We start from the raw sequence: 17,199 nt of genomic DNA, 5'->3' as shown, positions 1-17,199 counted from the left end.
GACAGACAGACAGACCCCGGCGGCACACCCAGGTTCCCGTTCCCGAGCCCTGGGGGCTCCGTAGGTGGGATGAAAGCGGGCGAGGAGCATGTACCTGGGCTCAGCTCCGTGCCGTGGGTGGGGAGAGCGCTGCCAGCCCGCAGCCCATGCCCGGCTCGGCGCCGCGCTCCGGGCTCTGCGCAGGGCTTGGGGACTTCCTCAAATGCCTCGTCGGAGATCAGGAACTTGCCGAAAGAGCAAGGCGCCCGTTAAAAGCCCCGCGTGCATGGGAACATGTTGCAATAACCGCTGCAAGAGGCCCCACGGGGTGAGAGTGGCCCCCGCTATCTCGGCAGGACAGCCAAAGCGCCTCCGACCGCAGCCGCCGCGGGACCCGCGCAGAGGAAATCAGGGGGCCGGGGGCATCAGAGGCACCCGGTGAGCCCAGGGCTGGCAGCGGGGACCCAGGCACCAAGGAGGGGACATTTCGGGGATGGAGGGACAAGCAGAGCCCGGCCAAAGCACGGCTGCCACGTCCCCCCCACCGGGACCCCACCCCAGCGGCGGAGAGGGCGGAGGCGCGAAGCCCCACGGAAGCAGTGGCCAACGCAGGACGATTTCAGCCTCTCACCAGGAGGAGCAGGCCTGGGGGGGCCTGGTCAGCTCGGGGCTCACACCCAGTCTGCAGCAAGCCCCCATCCTGCACGCCACGGGGGTCCTGGAGGGCACCGGGGACTTGTGGATGGGTGGTGGGGAAGGGTCAGTGGGAATTGGGTGCCGCAGGGTGCCCCGCGCCTTTACCCGTGCCGCATCGGGCAACCCAGCCACCACACCAAGCTCATTTTTACCTCTTCCTGCCTAAACGGAGCAAGAATCCTCAGCAGGACCTGGGCTGTGCCCAGGCTGAGGTCCCCGAGGTCCCTGAGGTCCCCGCAGCACCAGGGTGGGAGGCTGGGAGCGAGGCTTCAGGCGGCGCGACCGAGCTGCTCCCGGCCAGGAGTGGGAAGCTCCTGCATCCTCACACCGAAACCTGCCACCACAAATCCCGGGTGAGCTGAAAATATCCAAAAAAGCAGAAGCAGGGCCCTGGGATCGCAGCGAGCCCCGGCTCCCAGATGCACCACGGCCCCAGAATCTCCCATGGGAACGACTCCAGCCTTTCACCGCTGCCGAGTCAAATTAGTTCGGCAGCAGCAAGGGTTTCGCTTTGAGAAGGTGAATCTGTTTCATTTTCAAGATATCACGGCGGCGGGCAAGCCACTAAACACAGCATGCAAATAACATTCAAACATGCCAGGCCCTGGGCAGCCTCCTGATAGCAAGTTGTGTCTTGCGAAGTCAGCAAAACCCGGGGGTGGAAGAGGTTCCTCAGAGCCCCTGCTGCTGCCAGCGATCGCAATCTCAAAGTGCTCCTCGCTGCGAGCAGCCCGCGAGGTGCCAGAGCTGCTGGAGCTGCCTTTCAGCTCCTCCACACCTCTCTCCTCCCTCGGGGGATGCCAAAATTGTGCGTGGTGGGAACCGCCTGGAGGTGGCTGGGCACGGCGCGGCGGGCGTGCACGGACAACCAGGGTGTGCACGGCACGGCGGGTGTGCACAGATAATCAGGGTGTGCACAGACAATCAGGGTGTGCACGGTGGTGAGGGTGTGCACGGACACCCTCAACTGGGACACCCTCAACTGGGACACCCTCAATGGGGTGCGCAATTGGGGTGCGCACGGACGATCGGGGTGCGCATGGCACCGCGGGTGTGCCCGGATAATCAGGGTGTGCACAGCACAACGGGTGTGCACAGACAACCAGGGGGGGGTGTGGACAACCAGGGGCGTGCACAGACACTCGGGGTGCGCCCAGGGGTGAGGGTGTGCAAGGAGGATTGGGGGGTGCGTGGATGATGGGGGTGCGCACAGTGGCGCTGCGGGTGTGTGTGGATAATCGGGGTGTGTGTGGCACTGCGGGTGTGCACAGGCAGCCAGGGGTGTACAAAGACAATCAGGGGTGTGCATGGCACTGCGGGTGTGCACAGACAATCAGGGTGTGCACGGTGGTGAGGGTGTGCACGGACACCCTCAACTGGGACACCCTCAATGGGGTGCGCAATCGGGGTGCGCACGGACGATCGGGGTGCGCATGGCACCGCGGGTGTGCCCGGATAATCAGGGTGTGCACGGCACAACGGGTGTGCACAGACAACCGGGGGGGGTGTGGACAACCAGGGGCGTGCACGGACACTCGGGGTGCGCCCAGGGGTGAGGGTGTGCAAGGAGAATCGGGGGGTGCGTGGATGATGGGGGTGCGCGCGGCGCTGTGGGTGTGCGTGGATAATCGGGGTGTGCGTGGCACGGCGGGTGTGCACAGGCAACCAGGGGTGTGCACAGATAATCAGGGTGTGCACAGATAATCAGGGTGTGCACGGTGGTGAGGGTGTGCACGGACACCCAGAACTGGGACACCCTCAATGGGGTGCGCAATCGGGGTGCGCACGGACGATCGGGGTGCGCATGGCACCGCGGGTGTGCCCGGATAATCAGGGTGTGCACGGCACAACGGGTGTGCACAGGCAACCAGGGGGGTGTGTGGACAACCAGGGGTGTGCACAGACACTCGGGGTGCGCCCAGGGGTGCAGGTGTGCAAGGAGAATCGGGGGGTGCGTGTATGACAGGGGTGCGCACGGCGGTGTGGGTGCGCGTGGATAATCGGGGTGTGCGTGGCACGGCAGGTGTGCACAGGCAACCAGGGGGGTGCAAAGACAATTGGGGTGTGCACGGCACTGCGGGTGTGCACAGACAATCAGGGTGTGCACAGTGGTGAGGGTGTGCACGGACACCCAGAACTGGGACACCCTCAATGGGGTGCGCAATCGGGGTGCGCACGGACGATCGGGGTGCGCATGGCACCGCGGGTGTGCCCGGATAATCAGGGTGTGCATGGCACGGCGGGTGTGCACAGACAACCGGGGGGGTGCAAAGACAACCAGGGGGGTGCAAAGACAATCGGGGTGTGCACAGACAGCCAGGGGGGTGCACAGAAATGAGGGTGGCAGCTCAGCAGGGGAACCAAGCCGTGGTCCTGTTGCGGTGCGCCCCGCTCCCCACCCCATGGCACCGACAGCTCGGGGGCTCCAGGCCCCCCACCAGCAGCACCCAGGAGGTGTGAGGAAGGTGATGAGGAGGGTGCGGGGGCACCCTGAGGGGCTCCCTGCCCAGTTCCCCCCCTCGCAGTGCCGGTGCTGTGGGGCCGTCATCCCACAGCTGGAAGTAAAACCTGGGAAGGCGAAGCGTGCCCTGGGCTGCAGCACGAACGGGGAAACGCGCGGCCCCCGCCTCCCCCGCGGCCCCAAAGCTCTCCTTCCTCCTGCCTCGCACCAAACGGGACGGATCCGGAGCCAGTCCCATCCACGGGATGTGTCCCTCGGCCCCAGGAGGCATTTACCCCTGCAGGGAGCGGGTATATAAGGCAGGAGGGGCAGCATTTGGGGTCTCCCTCTTGCATCCGCCACCAAAGCTGTCCCTGAGGGAAATTTTTTGGGCTGAAACGAGGGCAGAAACCCCCCCTCTGCTTCATTTCTCAGGTGCCAAATGGGTCATGGGGGGCAGCTCTTTGGACCTCGCTGCAAGGCGGATGAGGCTGACCCCCGGCTCCCGGCCACCCCTCTCCAGGGATGGGGACAGGGATGGGGACGGGGATGGGGACAGCACGGCCCCAGCTGGCTCCCAGGGCCCCTTCCAGCCCCGTCCCCCAGCGGTGCCTGGCACACTTCTGCCTCCTACAAAAATAGGTCAGGAAACCGGGCCCCATCCCACCGGGTCCCAGCGATGCCACGAGGGGGCTGCACCCACCCCAAATCCCTTCTTGGGGATGGGACACGGCGTGGCACCGGGTGCCACCCGCATCCACGGCACCCAAGGATGCCCGGCCCCATCAGGACGAGCCCCCGCCACCGGGACCCCACAGATGGGGCTGGGTTTGGGGTATGGGATGCACCCCTCGGGATGCCCCACTGCCTGCTCCCTGTCCTCCTGATGGTCCCAAAGGGCCCCGACCTGGCCCCGTGGGGTGCTCCTGTTTTGGGGGGGGGGGCCCAGCACCTCCACCCCACGCACTCGGCACCGCCGCTGCTGCACGAAACCCCGCTGGGACCCGGCTTCGGCTCCCCGCGAGTGGGAAGTGAAAGCTGCAGCGGGACCCCTGGCTGCCTTCCTCCTCCTCCTCTTTCTCCTCCTCTTCCTCCTCTTCTTCCTCCCTCCTCCTCTGCGCAGCCCGGGGCCCCTGTGCCAAACTCAAGAGGGCCAGCCCCGGGGGGCGCAGCAGCACCGCACCCCTGTGCCAAAAAAAACCCTGTCCCAAGGCACCCCTGTCCCCAAGCCACCCCTGTCCCCGAGACACCCCAACCCCCCCTGCGCACGGAGCCGCCTCTCCTGCAGCTTTGGGTGTCCGAGGGCCACCCCCCGAGCACCCCCAGGGGGGCAGCATCACCGCCCCCCCCCCCATCATGCTCACAGGAGGGGACGCAGGGCGACCCCCCTTCTTTGGGGGGTTGGCAGAGACATCCACGGGGCAGGGGGGATCCCAAAACCCTCCCCTGCCCTAAACGCCCCCTCCCTGGTGCCCCCTGCTCCCGTACCAGCTCCGGGCAGCCTGGCACAAAGGGTCCCGAGGTGGCACCGCATCCCTGCGGCGTCACCAAACCCCCCCCCGAGGTGGCACCGAGGGGGGGACATCCCCCAGCCACACCCCCCCCCGAGCATCCCCCCACTGGCCCCCCACAAATCCCTGCCCGATTGGGCCCTGGGATGTGCTGGGATGAACTGGGACATACTGGGATGCCTCCAGCCGGGCGCACGGCCCCGCGGTCACCGCGCCGAGCACTTTTGGAGCACGGACGCAACCACCCCAAACCTGCCCCAAACCTGCCCCATCCAAAAAATGCCCCCCCCTCCCCCCCAGGAGCTCACCCGACCCCCAGCTTGGCACGGCACGAGGAGCAGAAGGAGCAGGAGCAGCGCAGGACGAGCAGGGTCAAAATTCGGGGCGCACGGGGTGGGGCAGCACCCAGCACCCCAAATAGGGGCGCAGGGAGCCTTGCGGGTGGGGGGCACCCCAATACCTCGGTGTGCAGTCGGGGGTTTCGCCGCGGGTGCCGCCGAGGCGCAGCAGCAGCAGCTCCGCCAGGCCCAGGCTCGCTCCCTGGCTGCCTCCTGGAAACGGGAGCCGAGGGGAAAACCGCAGGGACTTTCCCAAAAAAAAAATTAAAAAAAAATTAAAAAATAAAAAAAATGGGCAGGGTTTTTGTGCTCGGGTTTGGTGTTTTTATTTTTTTTCCCTGCCCACCCAGTTCTCTTCCAAGGGGGAAAAAAATGAAGCGGGGTGGCGCGGGGACACCAGCACCGGGGTCCCCAATTTGGCACCGGGACCCTCCTCGCTCCTGGGGAGGCTGGATCCTGCCCTGGGGGGTGGGGGGGATTGAGGGGGGGGTCCCGCAGCCCCTCGCCCCCCCAAGCAGCAGCCGTGGTCCCTCCCCGTGGCCGCTCGCCAGCGTGGGCACACAATGCCCCTTTCATCCCGCGGGGACACGGGGACATGGGGACGGGGACGGGGACACGCTCGCCACCACCCCCCCCCCACGGCCCCATGCCAGGGTGGGTGCCCCCCTCGGGGGGTCCAAGCCAGGGGGTGCCGCCCCCCTCCCCAAAAAGCACCTCCATCCCCTGTGCCCCCCCTGCCCTCCCCATCCCGACCCCCCTGCGTGCCGGATGCGCCCCCCCAAGCACCCATCCCCGCTCACCCCCCCCCCAAACACCAATCCCTGGAGCACCAAGAGGCAAAAGACCCCAAAAACACCCCCACCCCCCTTTTAATTAGGTCCCATTTTTAATGAGCGTGGGGGAGGCCGGGGGGGGGGCAGCGGTGGGGCCGCACCTGGGACCCCCGTGGCGCCCCCCAAGCCCCCATGCAGGGGTCTGGGGGTTCCCAAACCCGCAGCATCCCCCCCCCCCCCAAGCCCCCCCCTTCGGCCGAGCCACCCCAAATCTTTTTGCGGCAGATTTCACTTTTTGCTTTCTTTTCTTTTTTTTTTTTTTTTTTTGCTGTTTTGGGGCAATTTCGCAGCCGGGAGCAGGAGGGGACGGGGCCGTCTTTACGCGCGTCCCCCCCACCCCCCTACCCCAAAACCAGCACCGGGACGGGCTCAGCGCCCCCCCAACCCCCCCCAAAAAAAAAAAAACAAAATCCCCCAAAACGCCGCAGCCCGGGGGGGGGCCGGAGCTGGCCCCGGGGGCCGCCCCCCCCCGCCCAAACTTGGCCAGGAAGTGACCGGGACGTGGGGGGGGGAGCGCACGGTGCCCTGCGGACCCCCCCTCCCTGGGGTCCCCCCCAGCTCTCCTGGGGCTGGGGGGGGGGAGGAATTTTGGGGAGGTCCTGGGGGGTCCGGGGGGGGGCGCACTGACCTGGCCGTGCCGCTGCGGGCGCTCCCGGGGGCTCGGGGGGGGGGAGGAGGAAGAGGAGGAGGAGGAGGAGGAGGAGGAGGGGGAGGAGGCGGCCGAGCCCTTCCCACGCCTCCCCCCGCGCACAGCCCCCCCCCCCACCGTGAACCCCCCCCCCCGGAGCTGCTCAACCCTTATCAGCCCCCCCCGAGCGACCCCGAGGCGCCCCCCACCCTTTTATCCCCCCCCCTCCTCTCCCCGTTTTATGGTGCTCGGAGTCCCCGAGCCCCCCAAACGCCCCCCCCCCAAAAAAAAAAAAAAAAAGCCCCGACCCCAGCCCCCGGGGGGGGGGGAGGTCCTGGGGCTGTTGGGGGGGGGCAGCGAAGCCCCCCTGGGGGGGCCCGGGTGGTCCCTGCCCGAGCCCACCACGTGTTGGGGGGGGGGGGCACACAGGGATGGGGAGGGTCCCATGGGAAATGGGGGGGGGGGGGGCAGGATGGAGAGGCGACCCCCCGCGGCCGAGTTGTTTGTTTTATTCCTAAAGAACCCGCGCCGGTACAAGGTACAAAACCTGCCCCCCCCCCCGCCGCGGGGGCACCCGCAAGGGGTCACACACCGAGAGCCCAGGGCCCCCCCTCCCCGAGAAAAGAGCTTTTGGGGGGGGGGGGCAGAAACCCCCAGGGACCCCCCGTCTGGGGGTGCTGGGGGCCCCCCCAAGCTCCCCTCTTTATGCTTGGACACGCCAGGAGCCCCCCAGCCCCCTCTGGACACGCCAGGAGCCCCCCCTAAAGCACAGGCAGCCTCCCCCAAACCCCCCCCAAGCAGAATAGAGGGGATGCGAGGTGGTGGCATGGGGGGGGGTCCCCTCCTCCTGTCCCCCCCCCCCCCCACTGAGGGCTGAAGGGCACTTTGGGTTCACCACCGACGGGGCCAGCAGCATCCGGGGGGGGGCCTGGCTTCTGGCTTCCACCCCCAGCCTGGGGAGAAAGGGGGGGGCACAAAACGACCCCCAACCCCTCCTAACCCCCCCCCCCTATTCCTGACCCCCCCCCGAGGAGCTGGGGGTGCCCGGCACGGCTGCGGACCCCGAGGCAGAAGCGCGGGTGCGTGCGCGCAGGCGGGTGCGAGAGCTGCGGTTTGGAGAGGGTGGGGGGGACACACAAAAAACGACCCCCAGGAGTGCAAGGGGGGGGGTCGGGGTGACGTGGGGGGGTCGGGGTGACAGGGGGGGGGTCCTCAATTAACGCTGTCCTCGTCGCTGGCCTCGCCGCGGTCGTCTTTGGTCTCGGAGAGGGAGCTCTCGTCGATGTTCTCCAGCGAGGCGGCGTGCTGGATGGAGAGCTCGGAGAGCGCCAGGGCGGGCAGCGTGCTCTGCTCCGGGAACAGCCAGGGCTTGAGGCAGGGGTTGTGCCGCTGCTTCCAGTCCGGGTACTTGAGGCAGGCTTTGTACATCCTCTTCATCGCCTGCCGTGGGCGCAGGGGGTTGGAGAGGGCGAGGGGGACAAGTTAGGGACCCCCCGGAGCGATAGGACCCCCACCCCACACCCCGATACCTCGTGCGCACCCGACTCACCTTGGGGGCAAGGAACTGCGAGGATTTGTTCACCACCCATTTCGGCAGGGAGCCTGTGGAACGGAGACGAGAGGGACCCCCAAGATGAGGCCGGCACCCCCTGCACCCCTCGGGGATCGGGGGGCGCTCCGGGACCCCCAGGTAAAGGGGTGAGGGGAGAGGGTGAGCGGGGAGGGTGCAGGGAGAATGGGGTGGGTGCGCCCAGTTCGCTCCAGTTGCACCCAAGGGAGCCAAGAAGGGTGCCCCCCAGGTTCCCCCCTGGTCGTTTCCCCTCCTGGTGCTGCCAAATTTAAGATTTCAGCTCCTTGGGCACAGCCAGGGATGTTTTAGGGGAACGGTCCCAAAACATCCCGAGTGGTGTCACCCCAGTGCCCCGACTGGGACCAGTATGACCAGCACGACTCCAGCCCCCGCTGCCCACTTTCTCCAACACCCTGCCCGCACCCACCCGTCCAGGCTGAGCCCCTCGGGGTGGGATTATTGGGGTGTCCCCCCCCTCACCTTTGGGGTCCACCTGTGCCAGGTAGGTGATGGTGCAGCTCTTGGCCCCCTTCCCTCCACCAGGTAGCCCGTCTGGATGGACACCGCTCGCACCATGTCCTTACGGGGTGGGTATTCTGCAGGGGGGGCACGAGGAGGATTGGGGGGGGTGACGAGGCAGGGCACCCACAGCGGCTCCCCAAAACACGCTGGCACCCACGGGATCCCACCCCAAAACCCCACCCCCATGGGGACACCAGGGGAGCCGCGGCACCGCGGGGTGCCAGGCGATGCGCCCCACCACCTCCCCCTCCCGGGTCCCTCTCAACCCCACCCCAAGCCTCTTCCCAGGCTCTGAACGACCCCAAAACCCACCCAGCCCCATAGCACACCCCCCCCCAGCTGCCCCCCACCCCCAGCAGGCGCTCACGGGGTGCTTGACGGAGTAGTTCATGATGATGTAGTCGGTGCCCATGGGCAGCCAGGAGCGCAGCGTGACGACGTCCCGGTTCTTCAGGGGCTTGGGGCACTTCCCTGGGGACAGCAGCGGCGGGGGGGCAGAGGTGAGACCCCCACCCCCCCACGGGCATTTATCCCAGCCCCCTCCCACCTCTGCGGGTGCCAAATCCTTCCCAAACCGAGCTCCTCACCGTGATACCCCCGGCACCGCGAGCGCACCCGGTCCCCACCGAGCCCCAGGGTGCTGCTGGCACCCCGCTGCCCCCCCCGCTGGCCCCGTGGCCCCCTCCTCACAGGCGTAGTAGCCCACGTCGGCGTTGACGGTCAGGCGGCCGATGTCGAAGGTCTCGATGACGTTGGTGTCCCACTTCTGCGGTACTCGATGTCGTGCAGCACGTCGTACAGCGTCTCCGCCGCCACGTCCTTGCACTCCATCCTGCACTGCAGGGGCGGGCGGCTGAGAAACCACCCCGGGAGGGGGGGGCCACAAGCACCCAGCACCCTCAGGAGGGTGCAAAGGGGCGGCAAAAGCCCCCCCGCTGTGGGGTTGGGGAGCCCCCAGCCCCTCAGAGCTCCCTGCGCATCCCCAGCGCCAAGCTCCGGTGCCCGCATCTCCAACTGCTGCTCGCTCCCCGAGGGCAGGGGGCTGAGGGGAAGCCCCCCCGGCCCCCGCTAGCAGCAGCGCCAGCAGCTGACGGCCCATAAAGCAGCAAAACCCGGCCAGAGGAGGCGGCACGCAGCGCTCCCCCCTCCCCACCCTCCCCCCCGCCTGGCTCTGCGTGACGCGCCACGAGCTGCGTTTGGGTGCTCCCAAAATCCCTCTGCTGCCAGGCAGAAAAATGCAAAAAAAAAAAAAAAAAAAAAAAACACAAAAGGGAAAAGCCCACCAGCGGGGCGGGAAAAGCCCACCAGCGGGGCGGGAGGACAACAGAGCTCTCCACGCACAGCTCGGCCCAGTTTGCCCCAGTTTGTCCCAGTTCGCCCCCCCCCCCCAGAGCCACCGTGGTGCAGAGAGCTCTGCACCGGGATGCCCGCGGTGCTGAGGGTACCGGGGGTCCCTTCCCACCTTGGGGGGTTTCTTCCCTCCTCGCCTCCATCCTGGGGGCACGGGGGGGGCACGGGGGGGCAGCCGCAGCCTCGCCGGCCCCGTGCCCACCGCGGGGTTGGGAGCAGCTCCAGTAACCATGGCAGCCAAATCCTCGGCAAGAGGAGGAGGAGGAGGAGGAGGAGAAAGGCAAAGCTGCCATCGGCACAGCGGGGCCACCACGGGACCCCCCCGGGGGTGGTCACAGCGGTGCCCCCAAGCAGGGGGAGGGTGCGGGGTGCAGTGGGGGGCACCCATGGGTGCTGGGGCAGGAGATGGGTGAGGCTGAGGCGAGGTTCCTGGGGTGCTTCCCAAAACGTCCCGGGGCGCAGCTCCTCCGTGGGGCGCTGAGAGCCACGGCAGGGCTGGGGGTGCCCTCAACGGCACCAACCATGCGAGGAAGAGGAGGAAGAGGAGGAAGAGGAGGAGGAAGGAGGGCTCACCGGGGCCACCGGGATGGTGGGCGGCTCGCCGGGGCGCGGGGCAACACCGGGGCCCCCCCCCTGGGAAGGGCACGGTGCCACCCAGCGCCGTGCGCCCCAGCCCTGGGTCAATATTGACTCTGGGTGTGCGTGGCCAGCAGGAGGAGGAGGAGGAGGAGGAGGAGGAGGAAGCAGGGCCAGGAGGGAGGCGGGGGCAATGCCTGTGCCGGGTGCTGCCCCGCTGCGCTCCCAGACCCCAAAATTTTGGGGGTGCAGCCCCAAAAAGGGGCTCTTTTTTTTGGCAGATCCTGCCCGGGATGGGTGCTGGCTGCCGGCAGGGTGGCCACAAAGCACCCAGTTTGTGGCCTTCCTGGGGGGGGGACCCTAAATTTTGGGGTGCCACGAGAAAATGCTGCTGGGTCTGGGGGATGAACCAGGCACCATCCAGCTTTGGGGCACCCAAACGTGCCCCAGCCTGTGGGGTAGGAATGGAGCCAGCAGGTCCCCAGGGGGGTCCCCCCCCTCCACCAGGGGCTGCCCCCAGGGTGCTGGGGCCAATTTGGGGTCCCCCCGGCACTAAAAGGTGTGGATGGGGGTGGAGGGGAGGAGGGGGGAACCTCGCTGCTGTGCACGGCCACCCCATGGGAGCGCGTGGAGGTGATGGGGCCGGGGCCTTCCCTGAGGTGCCTGGCGTTGGGATGGGGGCTGAAGGGGGGGGTCCCGGCTGGGGGGGGGCACCAGAGGTCCCCTAAACCCCGCTGGTGGCACCTGCAGCCCCCATCCTGCAGAAACCCAAAAATGGGGCCGAGGCCAGCAGGGGATGGAAAAACCCCAAAACCCCCCCAGGACCATTCCCAACCACCCTCCCCTATCCCAGACACTCACACAGCCCACCCAAAGCCTCACAGGTGGGGGCTGCTCCTGCCCGGACCCCCCCAGCCCCACCGTTGCGCTGCACCCACGGGGTCACCGATGACAACGGAGATCTCCCCGTCTCAAGGTGACCCGAGCCGGATCCGTGGGGATAAATAAATAACGAGCAGCAGCCCGGCCCCATGGGGACATCCAGCGTGTCCCACACCGTTTTGGGGTCCCTGTGACCCCCCCCCTGGACAAATTGCAAATTTCCAGCCGGCCCCAAGGCTCGGCACCGTGCGGCACCGGCTCGCTGCGCCTCCAGCCTCCGGTGAGCAGGTTGGGCGAGCCCGGCACCTCTGAGGGAGAGGAGGACGGGGAGGGGGGGGGACGGGGGGGGCACCTCTTCAAAGCCAGGCGAGACGTTCGGGTTTCATTTAATTACAGAGCAGGAGAGGGAGCAAACAAAACCAGCCCCGGGAAGGTTTTGGGAAGCTGAGGCGTGTGCGCTCCCGGTGCCACGTCAGCGGCCACCGGGCACGGAGGGGATGGCACCGGGGTCCCGGGGGGGTCCCGGGGGGGTGGGTGCCCGGCAGCACCCCCAAATTGGCACCCCTGGTGCCACCGGGCATGGTTTCTGTGGGGGTTTTCCCAGCAGGGTGCTGGGGGCAGGACACCGGGGCAGGGGGGCGCAGGGGGCACTGCGGAGAGGACCCGAAGTTTTGGGGAGGGAACGTGGGAGAGGCGCAGGTGTGGGGCAGAGGTGGTGTGAGGGAGGGTGACCCCCCCCCAGGGTAAACAAACAGGGGGGCTTGGCCCTGCTCCCCCCCAGCCCCCCCGGGTGCTGCTCCAGAGCTCCCCGTGGCAGCGCGGGCGAGGTTCCGGGTGCCGAGCACCCATGGGAGCGTGGCGTCAGCCCCGGCCAGGACATCCTGGTGCGTGTCCCCGTGGGGCTCCCCGGGCTGAGCTCATCGCCACGGGCACACGTGGCACCTGGGGATTGTCACCCGTGGGGCAGGGCACGCAGTGGGGGGGGGCAGCACCCGAACACCCAGCCCCCCCCAGCACCACGGCTCCATCCTTCCCCAAAATCCCTCCCCCAAAATCCCTCGGCGCACACCAAGCTCCCCCTTTTCCCATCCCACACCAAACCCAAGGACATCTGGGGAGGCAGCGACACCCTAAAAGCACGCAGCAGGGTCTGGGGGGGGGGGACACACGGTGACATTTGTAGACCAGGCAGCGTGGGGGGGGGGGGGACGGGGGACTGGGACATTGCGCTCAGCCTGGTGCCAACGGGGACCCCACAACGGGGACCCCTCCAAACTCCCGCGTGTCCCCAGGGCACCGCAGCCCCCGGGGAGCAAACAGCACAGACACAGCCCCCCCCCGGGGCCAGGGCCCCCCCCCCGGCGCTAGGGCCCCCCCCCGGCGCTGCCTGTTTGTGCCGCCAGCTGCCAGCAGGCCGCGACGCCACCGCCACCTCCGCTCCCACGCTGTCCCCAGCGGGGTCCCCACCAGCAGCCAGCGCCATCCCCCCCCCAAAAAAAACACCAGGGGAAGTTTTCCCTTGGATTTCCCAGCGCCTGGCACCTGCTGTGCCCACACTGTGCCCCCCCCACCCCCCCCCAAAAAGCTGCTCTCGCCCCACACCCACCTGCACCCCCCGCAGCTCCTGGCCAGCCCGGATGGGGACACAGCAGGTTGGGGACACAGCGGTCCCCTTCCCACAGCCCCCCCCCCACCCCGCACGGTGAGACTTGGGGGAGTTTTTGGGGTGGGGGGCACAGCCCCACAGCCCTGCTGTCCCCGATTGTCCCTGAGCGAGTCCCCACAGGCCCCCTTGTCCCCAGGGAACCCCACCTGTCCCTGCGCACCCCAGGGTGCCACTTGTCCCACTCGTCCTGGGATCCCCACTCCCCCTTTGGGGTCCCTGCTCCCCATTTGGGGTCCCTGCTCCCCCCACGGGCACTGCACCACCCCAGGGTCCCCTCCCCGTGCACCCTAAGGTGCTGGTCACCCCTGTGTCCTTGCTTTCCCCCAGGGCCCCCAAACCCCTGCGTGAGGGCTCCCCCCAGGGTCCCCACTTTCCCCAGTGTCCCCCATTTGGGTGCTGGGCTCCCCCCAGGGTGCTGGGTTCACCCCAAATCCCCACTTGCCCTAGGGTCCCCAAGGTGCTGCATCACCCCAGGGTCCCTACTTGTCACCAGGTCCCCGCTCACCCCCCCAAGTCCCCACTCCACCAGGGCCCCCCCCCGCCGGTGCCACGGGGACCTCCCTTACCCCCGGAGTCCCCACGTACCCCAAGTCCCCTCCACTGCCCCGCAGCGCTGGGTCACCCGGGGGGGTCTCCACTCCCCACTGACCCCTCCCTTGTCCCCACTGCCACCGCGCGCCCTTGGGGTCCCCAAACACCCTTGGGGTCCCCAATCACCCCGGGGGTCCCTGCGCCACGGGGGTGCGCGGTGCCATGGGGTGCGCGGTGCCATGGGGTGCGCGGTGCCATGGGGATCCCCAACGGTGCGCGGGGTACCCGGTGCCAAGGGGTACCCGGGGGTGCCCGGGGGTGCCCGGGGGGGGGTGCCAGCTACCCGGGGGTGCCCCCCCAGCAGGGGCTCACCTTGATCTTGTGCAGGGAGCGCTCGGGCTCCAGCAGCTGCACCCAGACGGCCACCCCCGCCTTGCTGTAGCTCAGGCTCCATCCCCGCTCGCACTCGCACTCCTCCCGGAACGCGCGGAAATCGCGATCGTCGGGGATCTGCACGCTATCGCGACCCGACATGGCCCCTCACCGGCTTTAGGGGGGGGGTCGTCGGGGGTCGCCGGTGCCGGTGCCGGGGGCTCGCGGCGGCCCCTACGGCGGCGGCGGCATCCCCGGGGCGCGGCGCCGCCCGGTGCGCGGTGCGCCATGGGCCGGGGCGGGGCGCACGGAGGGGCGGCACCGGGGGCACGGGGGGGCGAGGTGGGGGGGGGGGGCACCGGGATGGGGGGGGGGCACCGGGAGTACCGGGGGGGGAAGGGGGAGGGATGGGGGGGTCACTGGGGGTACCGTGGGGGGGGTATCGGGGGGGTACCGGGAGTACCAGGGGGGTACCTGGGGGGGTACCTGGAGGGGGGGGGCACCGGGAATACCGGGGGAGTATCGGGGGGGCACCAGGGGGGGTACCGGGGAGGTACCGGTAGCACTGGGGGGGGTACTGGGGATGGTGGAATTGGGGGATGGGATGGGGGGCACTGGTGGTGGCACTGGGAGCACCGGGGGGGGGTACCGGGAGCACCGGGGGGGCACCTGGGGGGGTACTGGGGGCACTTGGGGGGTCACTGGGGATGGTGGAATTGGGGGATGGGGTGGGGGGAACTGGTGGTGGCACTGGGAGCACTGGGGGGGGCAGGTATTGGGAGGGGGGGCACTGGGAGTGCTGGGGGAGGGGGTACCGGGGGCACCGGGGGGGGCACCAGGAGCACCGAGGGGACACCTGGGGGGGCACCGGGGGCACGGGGGGGCGAGGGGGGGGGGGCACCGGGATGGGGGTGGCACCGGGAGCACCGGGGAGAGGGTACTGGGGGCACTGGGGGGGTACCAGGAGCACGGGGGGGACACCTGGGGGGGCACCGGGGGGGACAGTGGGGATGGTGGAATTGGGGGATGGGGTGGGGGGCACCGGTGGTGGCACTGGGAGCACTGGGAAGGGGGCACCGGGGGGGCACCGGGAGCACGGGGACATGGGGGGCTGGTTGGGGGGGGGCAGACACACGCAGCCTGGCACCGAGCGTGGCACGGGGGGGGGGCTCGGTGCCCCCAGCCCTGCGGCAGCGTTGCGGCGCCGCAGCACCTCGCCAGGAGGGCAGGCTGCCACCAGGAGGATTTTTGGAAAGGCTGGGGCTTCCCGGGGGGGGGGCGGGGGGGGGCAACGGGTGCAGCCCCTTCCTGGGGTGCTGGACCTGGAGGAAAAATCCCGTGCGTGGGGAAATGGGGACAAAAAACCCAGCGGAGCATCCGTGGGGACGTCCCGTGGCGCACGGTGGCGTGGGCACGGGGGTTTGTGCCCCACACGAGGCCCTGGGTGATGCCAGGGCTCAGTGCTGATATTTTTGGGGCAGGGAAAATAACCCGAGGAGCTTTTTGGGATCATACAGAGCCCCGTGGGGTTCCCCCGCTGGTTGTGGGGCTCGGGGGTGAGGCTGGGGCTCCCCATCCCGCTGCAGCCCCGCTTCGCTCGCGCCGACGCAGAGGGCACGGAAAAAGGCAGGGATGTGGGGCAGGGATGGATATGGGGCAGGGATGTGGGGCAGGGATGTGGGGCAGGGATGTGGGGCAGGGATGTGGGGCAGGGAGCAGCCCTTCCAGACAGGCTGTGTCTGCCCTGCTTCCCAAACCTGTTTTTTTTTTTTATTATTATTATTTTTTATTTTGAATTTTTTCCACCCTGGCCCCGGGCGGCTGGGGCCGTGCCAGCAGCCTGCAGCGTGGGGAGCGCCTCTCCCGGCCCTGCCCCCCCCCCCCCCCAGGGCCTCACCTCTCACCTCTCCCAAAAATTGGGCAGATGGCATCTGTGGGCCCAGCAATCCTGCCCGTGCGCACCCGGCTGGGGCACGGCGCCGGAGATGTGTTGGGGTGGGGGGGTTTAGGGGGGGCAGGCTGGGCTGGGGACCCCCTCTGCACACCCCATCACCGTCAGCTCCCTCTGTTCAGTGCCCAAAACGGCTGAAATTTGGGGCTGGGTGCAGGAATCCCAAATCCTGGTTGTCCCCATGAGTGGCTCAGCGGGGAGCTGTGGGGGTGCCGGGTGCCCCTGAGCCCCGCTCTGGGGACATTTATGGGTCCCCCCCCCAAAATTCACGCACATCCCATCGCCTTTTCCTGCTGGAGCCGAGCCCTTTTTAATGAACAAATCTCAGCATTTAACACCAAAATTAACAAATTTTGGTGTTAATTGCTGGGATTGGGGGCTCACACGCGTGGACGCGCAGCTGGGAGAGGAAGCGGAGCTGAAAGTGGCACTGGTGGAGCCGGGCAGGGAAAAGGTGGCCAAAAGGAGAGCAACGGGAGGCAGGGCCCTGCCAAAACTGACCCCATGCCATGTGTCATGGAGCTGGGGATGGGGCTTGGCACGGCTCGGCACGATTTGGCACAGCTTGGCACAGTTTGGCACAGCTTGGCACCATTTGGCACAGCTTGGCATGGCTTGACACAGCATGGCACAGCATGGCACAGTTTGGCACAGTTTGGCACGGTTTGGCACAGTTTGGCACCGTTTGGCACAGCTTGGCACAGTTTGGCACAGTTTGGCACAGCTTGGCACAGTTTGGCACCGTTTGGCACAGCTTGGCATGGCTTGACACAGCATGGCACAGCTTGGTACAGTTTGGAACGGCTTGGCATGGCTTGGCACGGCTTGGCATGGCTCAGCACGGCTCAGCACAGCATGACACAGCATGGCACAGCTTGGCACAGTTTGGCACGGCTCGTTACAGCTCGGCACAGCATGGCACAGTTTGTCATGGCTTGACAGAGCTTGGCACAGCTTGGCACAGTTTGGCACAGCTTGGCACAGCATGGCACAGCTTGGCACAGCTCGGCACAGTTTGGCACAGCTTGTCATGGCTTGGCACAGCTTGGCACAGCATGACACAGCATGGCACAGCTCGGCACAGCTTGGCACAGCTCAGCACAGCATGGCACAGCTCGCCCTGGCTTGGCACGGCTTGGCATGGCTCAGCACAGCATGGCACAGTTTGGCACAGCATGGCACAGCTCGCCCTGGCACAGTTTGGCATGGCTTGGCACAGCTCAGCACAGCATGACACAGCTTGGCACAGCTTGGTACAGTTTGGCATGGCTTGGCACGGCTCGGCATGGCTTGGCACGGCTTGACACAGCATGGCACAGCTCAGCACAGTTTGGCACAGCTTGGCACAGCTTGG

The 17,199-nt window shown here is 67.8% G+C and overlaps 2 protein-coding genes across 6 annotated transcripts in view; both read right to left on the bottom strand.

Annotated features, from left to right (window-relative positions):
• Positions 1–6,543, bottom strand: part of ARAP1 (ArfGAP with RhoGAP domain, ankyrin repeat and PH domain 1) — a 38,469-nt gene extending 31,926 nt beyond the window's left edge. The window contains exons 1-2 of one of the 5 annotated variants that reach the window (XM_068684528.1): positions 6,426–6,451; positions 5,087–5,211 (exon numbers count right to left, since the gene is read on the bottom strand). The gene's annotated coding sequence lies outside the window, so the exon portion shown is untranslated. Of the gene's footprint in view, positions 1–94; positions 274–827; positions 1,117–4,934; positions 5,064–5,086; positions 5,212–6,425 lie in introns of those variants that run through there. The other 4 variants (XM_068684437.1, XM_068684691.1, XM_068684761.1 and 1 more) reach the window with 4 other exon arrangements.
• A 376-nt stretch (positions 6,544–6,919) lies between these two features.
• STARD10 (StAR related lipid transfer domain containing 10) lies at positions 6,920–14,193 on the bottom strand. Its single transcript, XM_068685054.1, is given in 8 exon segments — positions 6,920–7,865; positions 7,975–8,027; positions 8,476–8,526; positions 8,529–8,591; positions 8,881–8,988; positions 9,208–9,285; positions 9,288–9,354; positions 13,895–14,193. Coding segments are annotated over 8 exon segments (810 nt in total). The 5' UTR covers positions 14,057–14,193; the 3' UTR covers positions 6,920–7,637.
• Positions 14,194–17,199: the final 3,006 nt, after the last annotated feature.

The sequence above is a fragment of the Anas acuta genome, chromosome 1 (assembly GCF_963932015.1).
Source record: "Anas acuta chromosome 1, bAnaAcu1.1, whole genome shotgun sequence".
Classification (NCBI taxonomy): Eukaryota; Metazoa; Chordata; class Aves; order Anseriformes; family Anatidae; genus Anas; species Anas acuta.
Note: the sequence above shows the minus strand (reverse complement) of the source record. Positions and strands in the feature narration are given on the sequence as shown.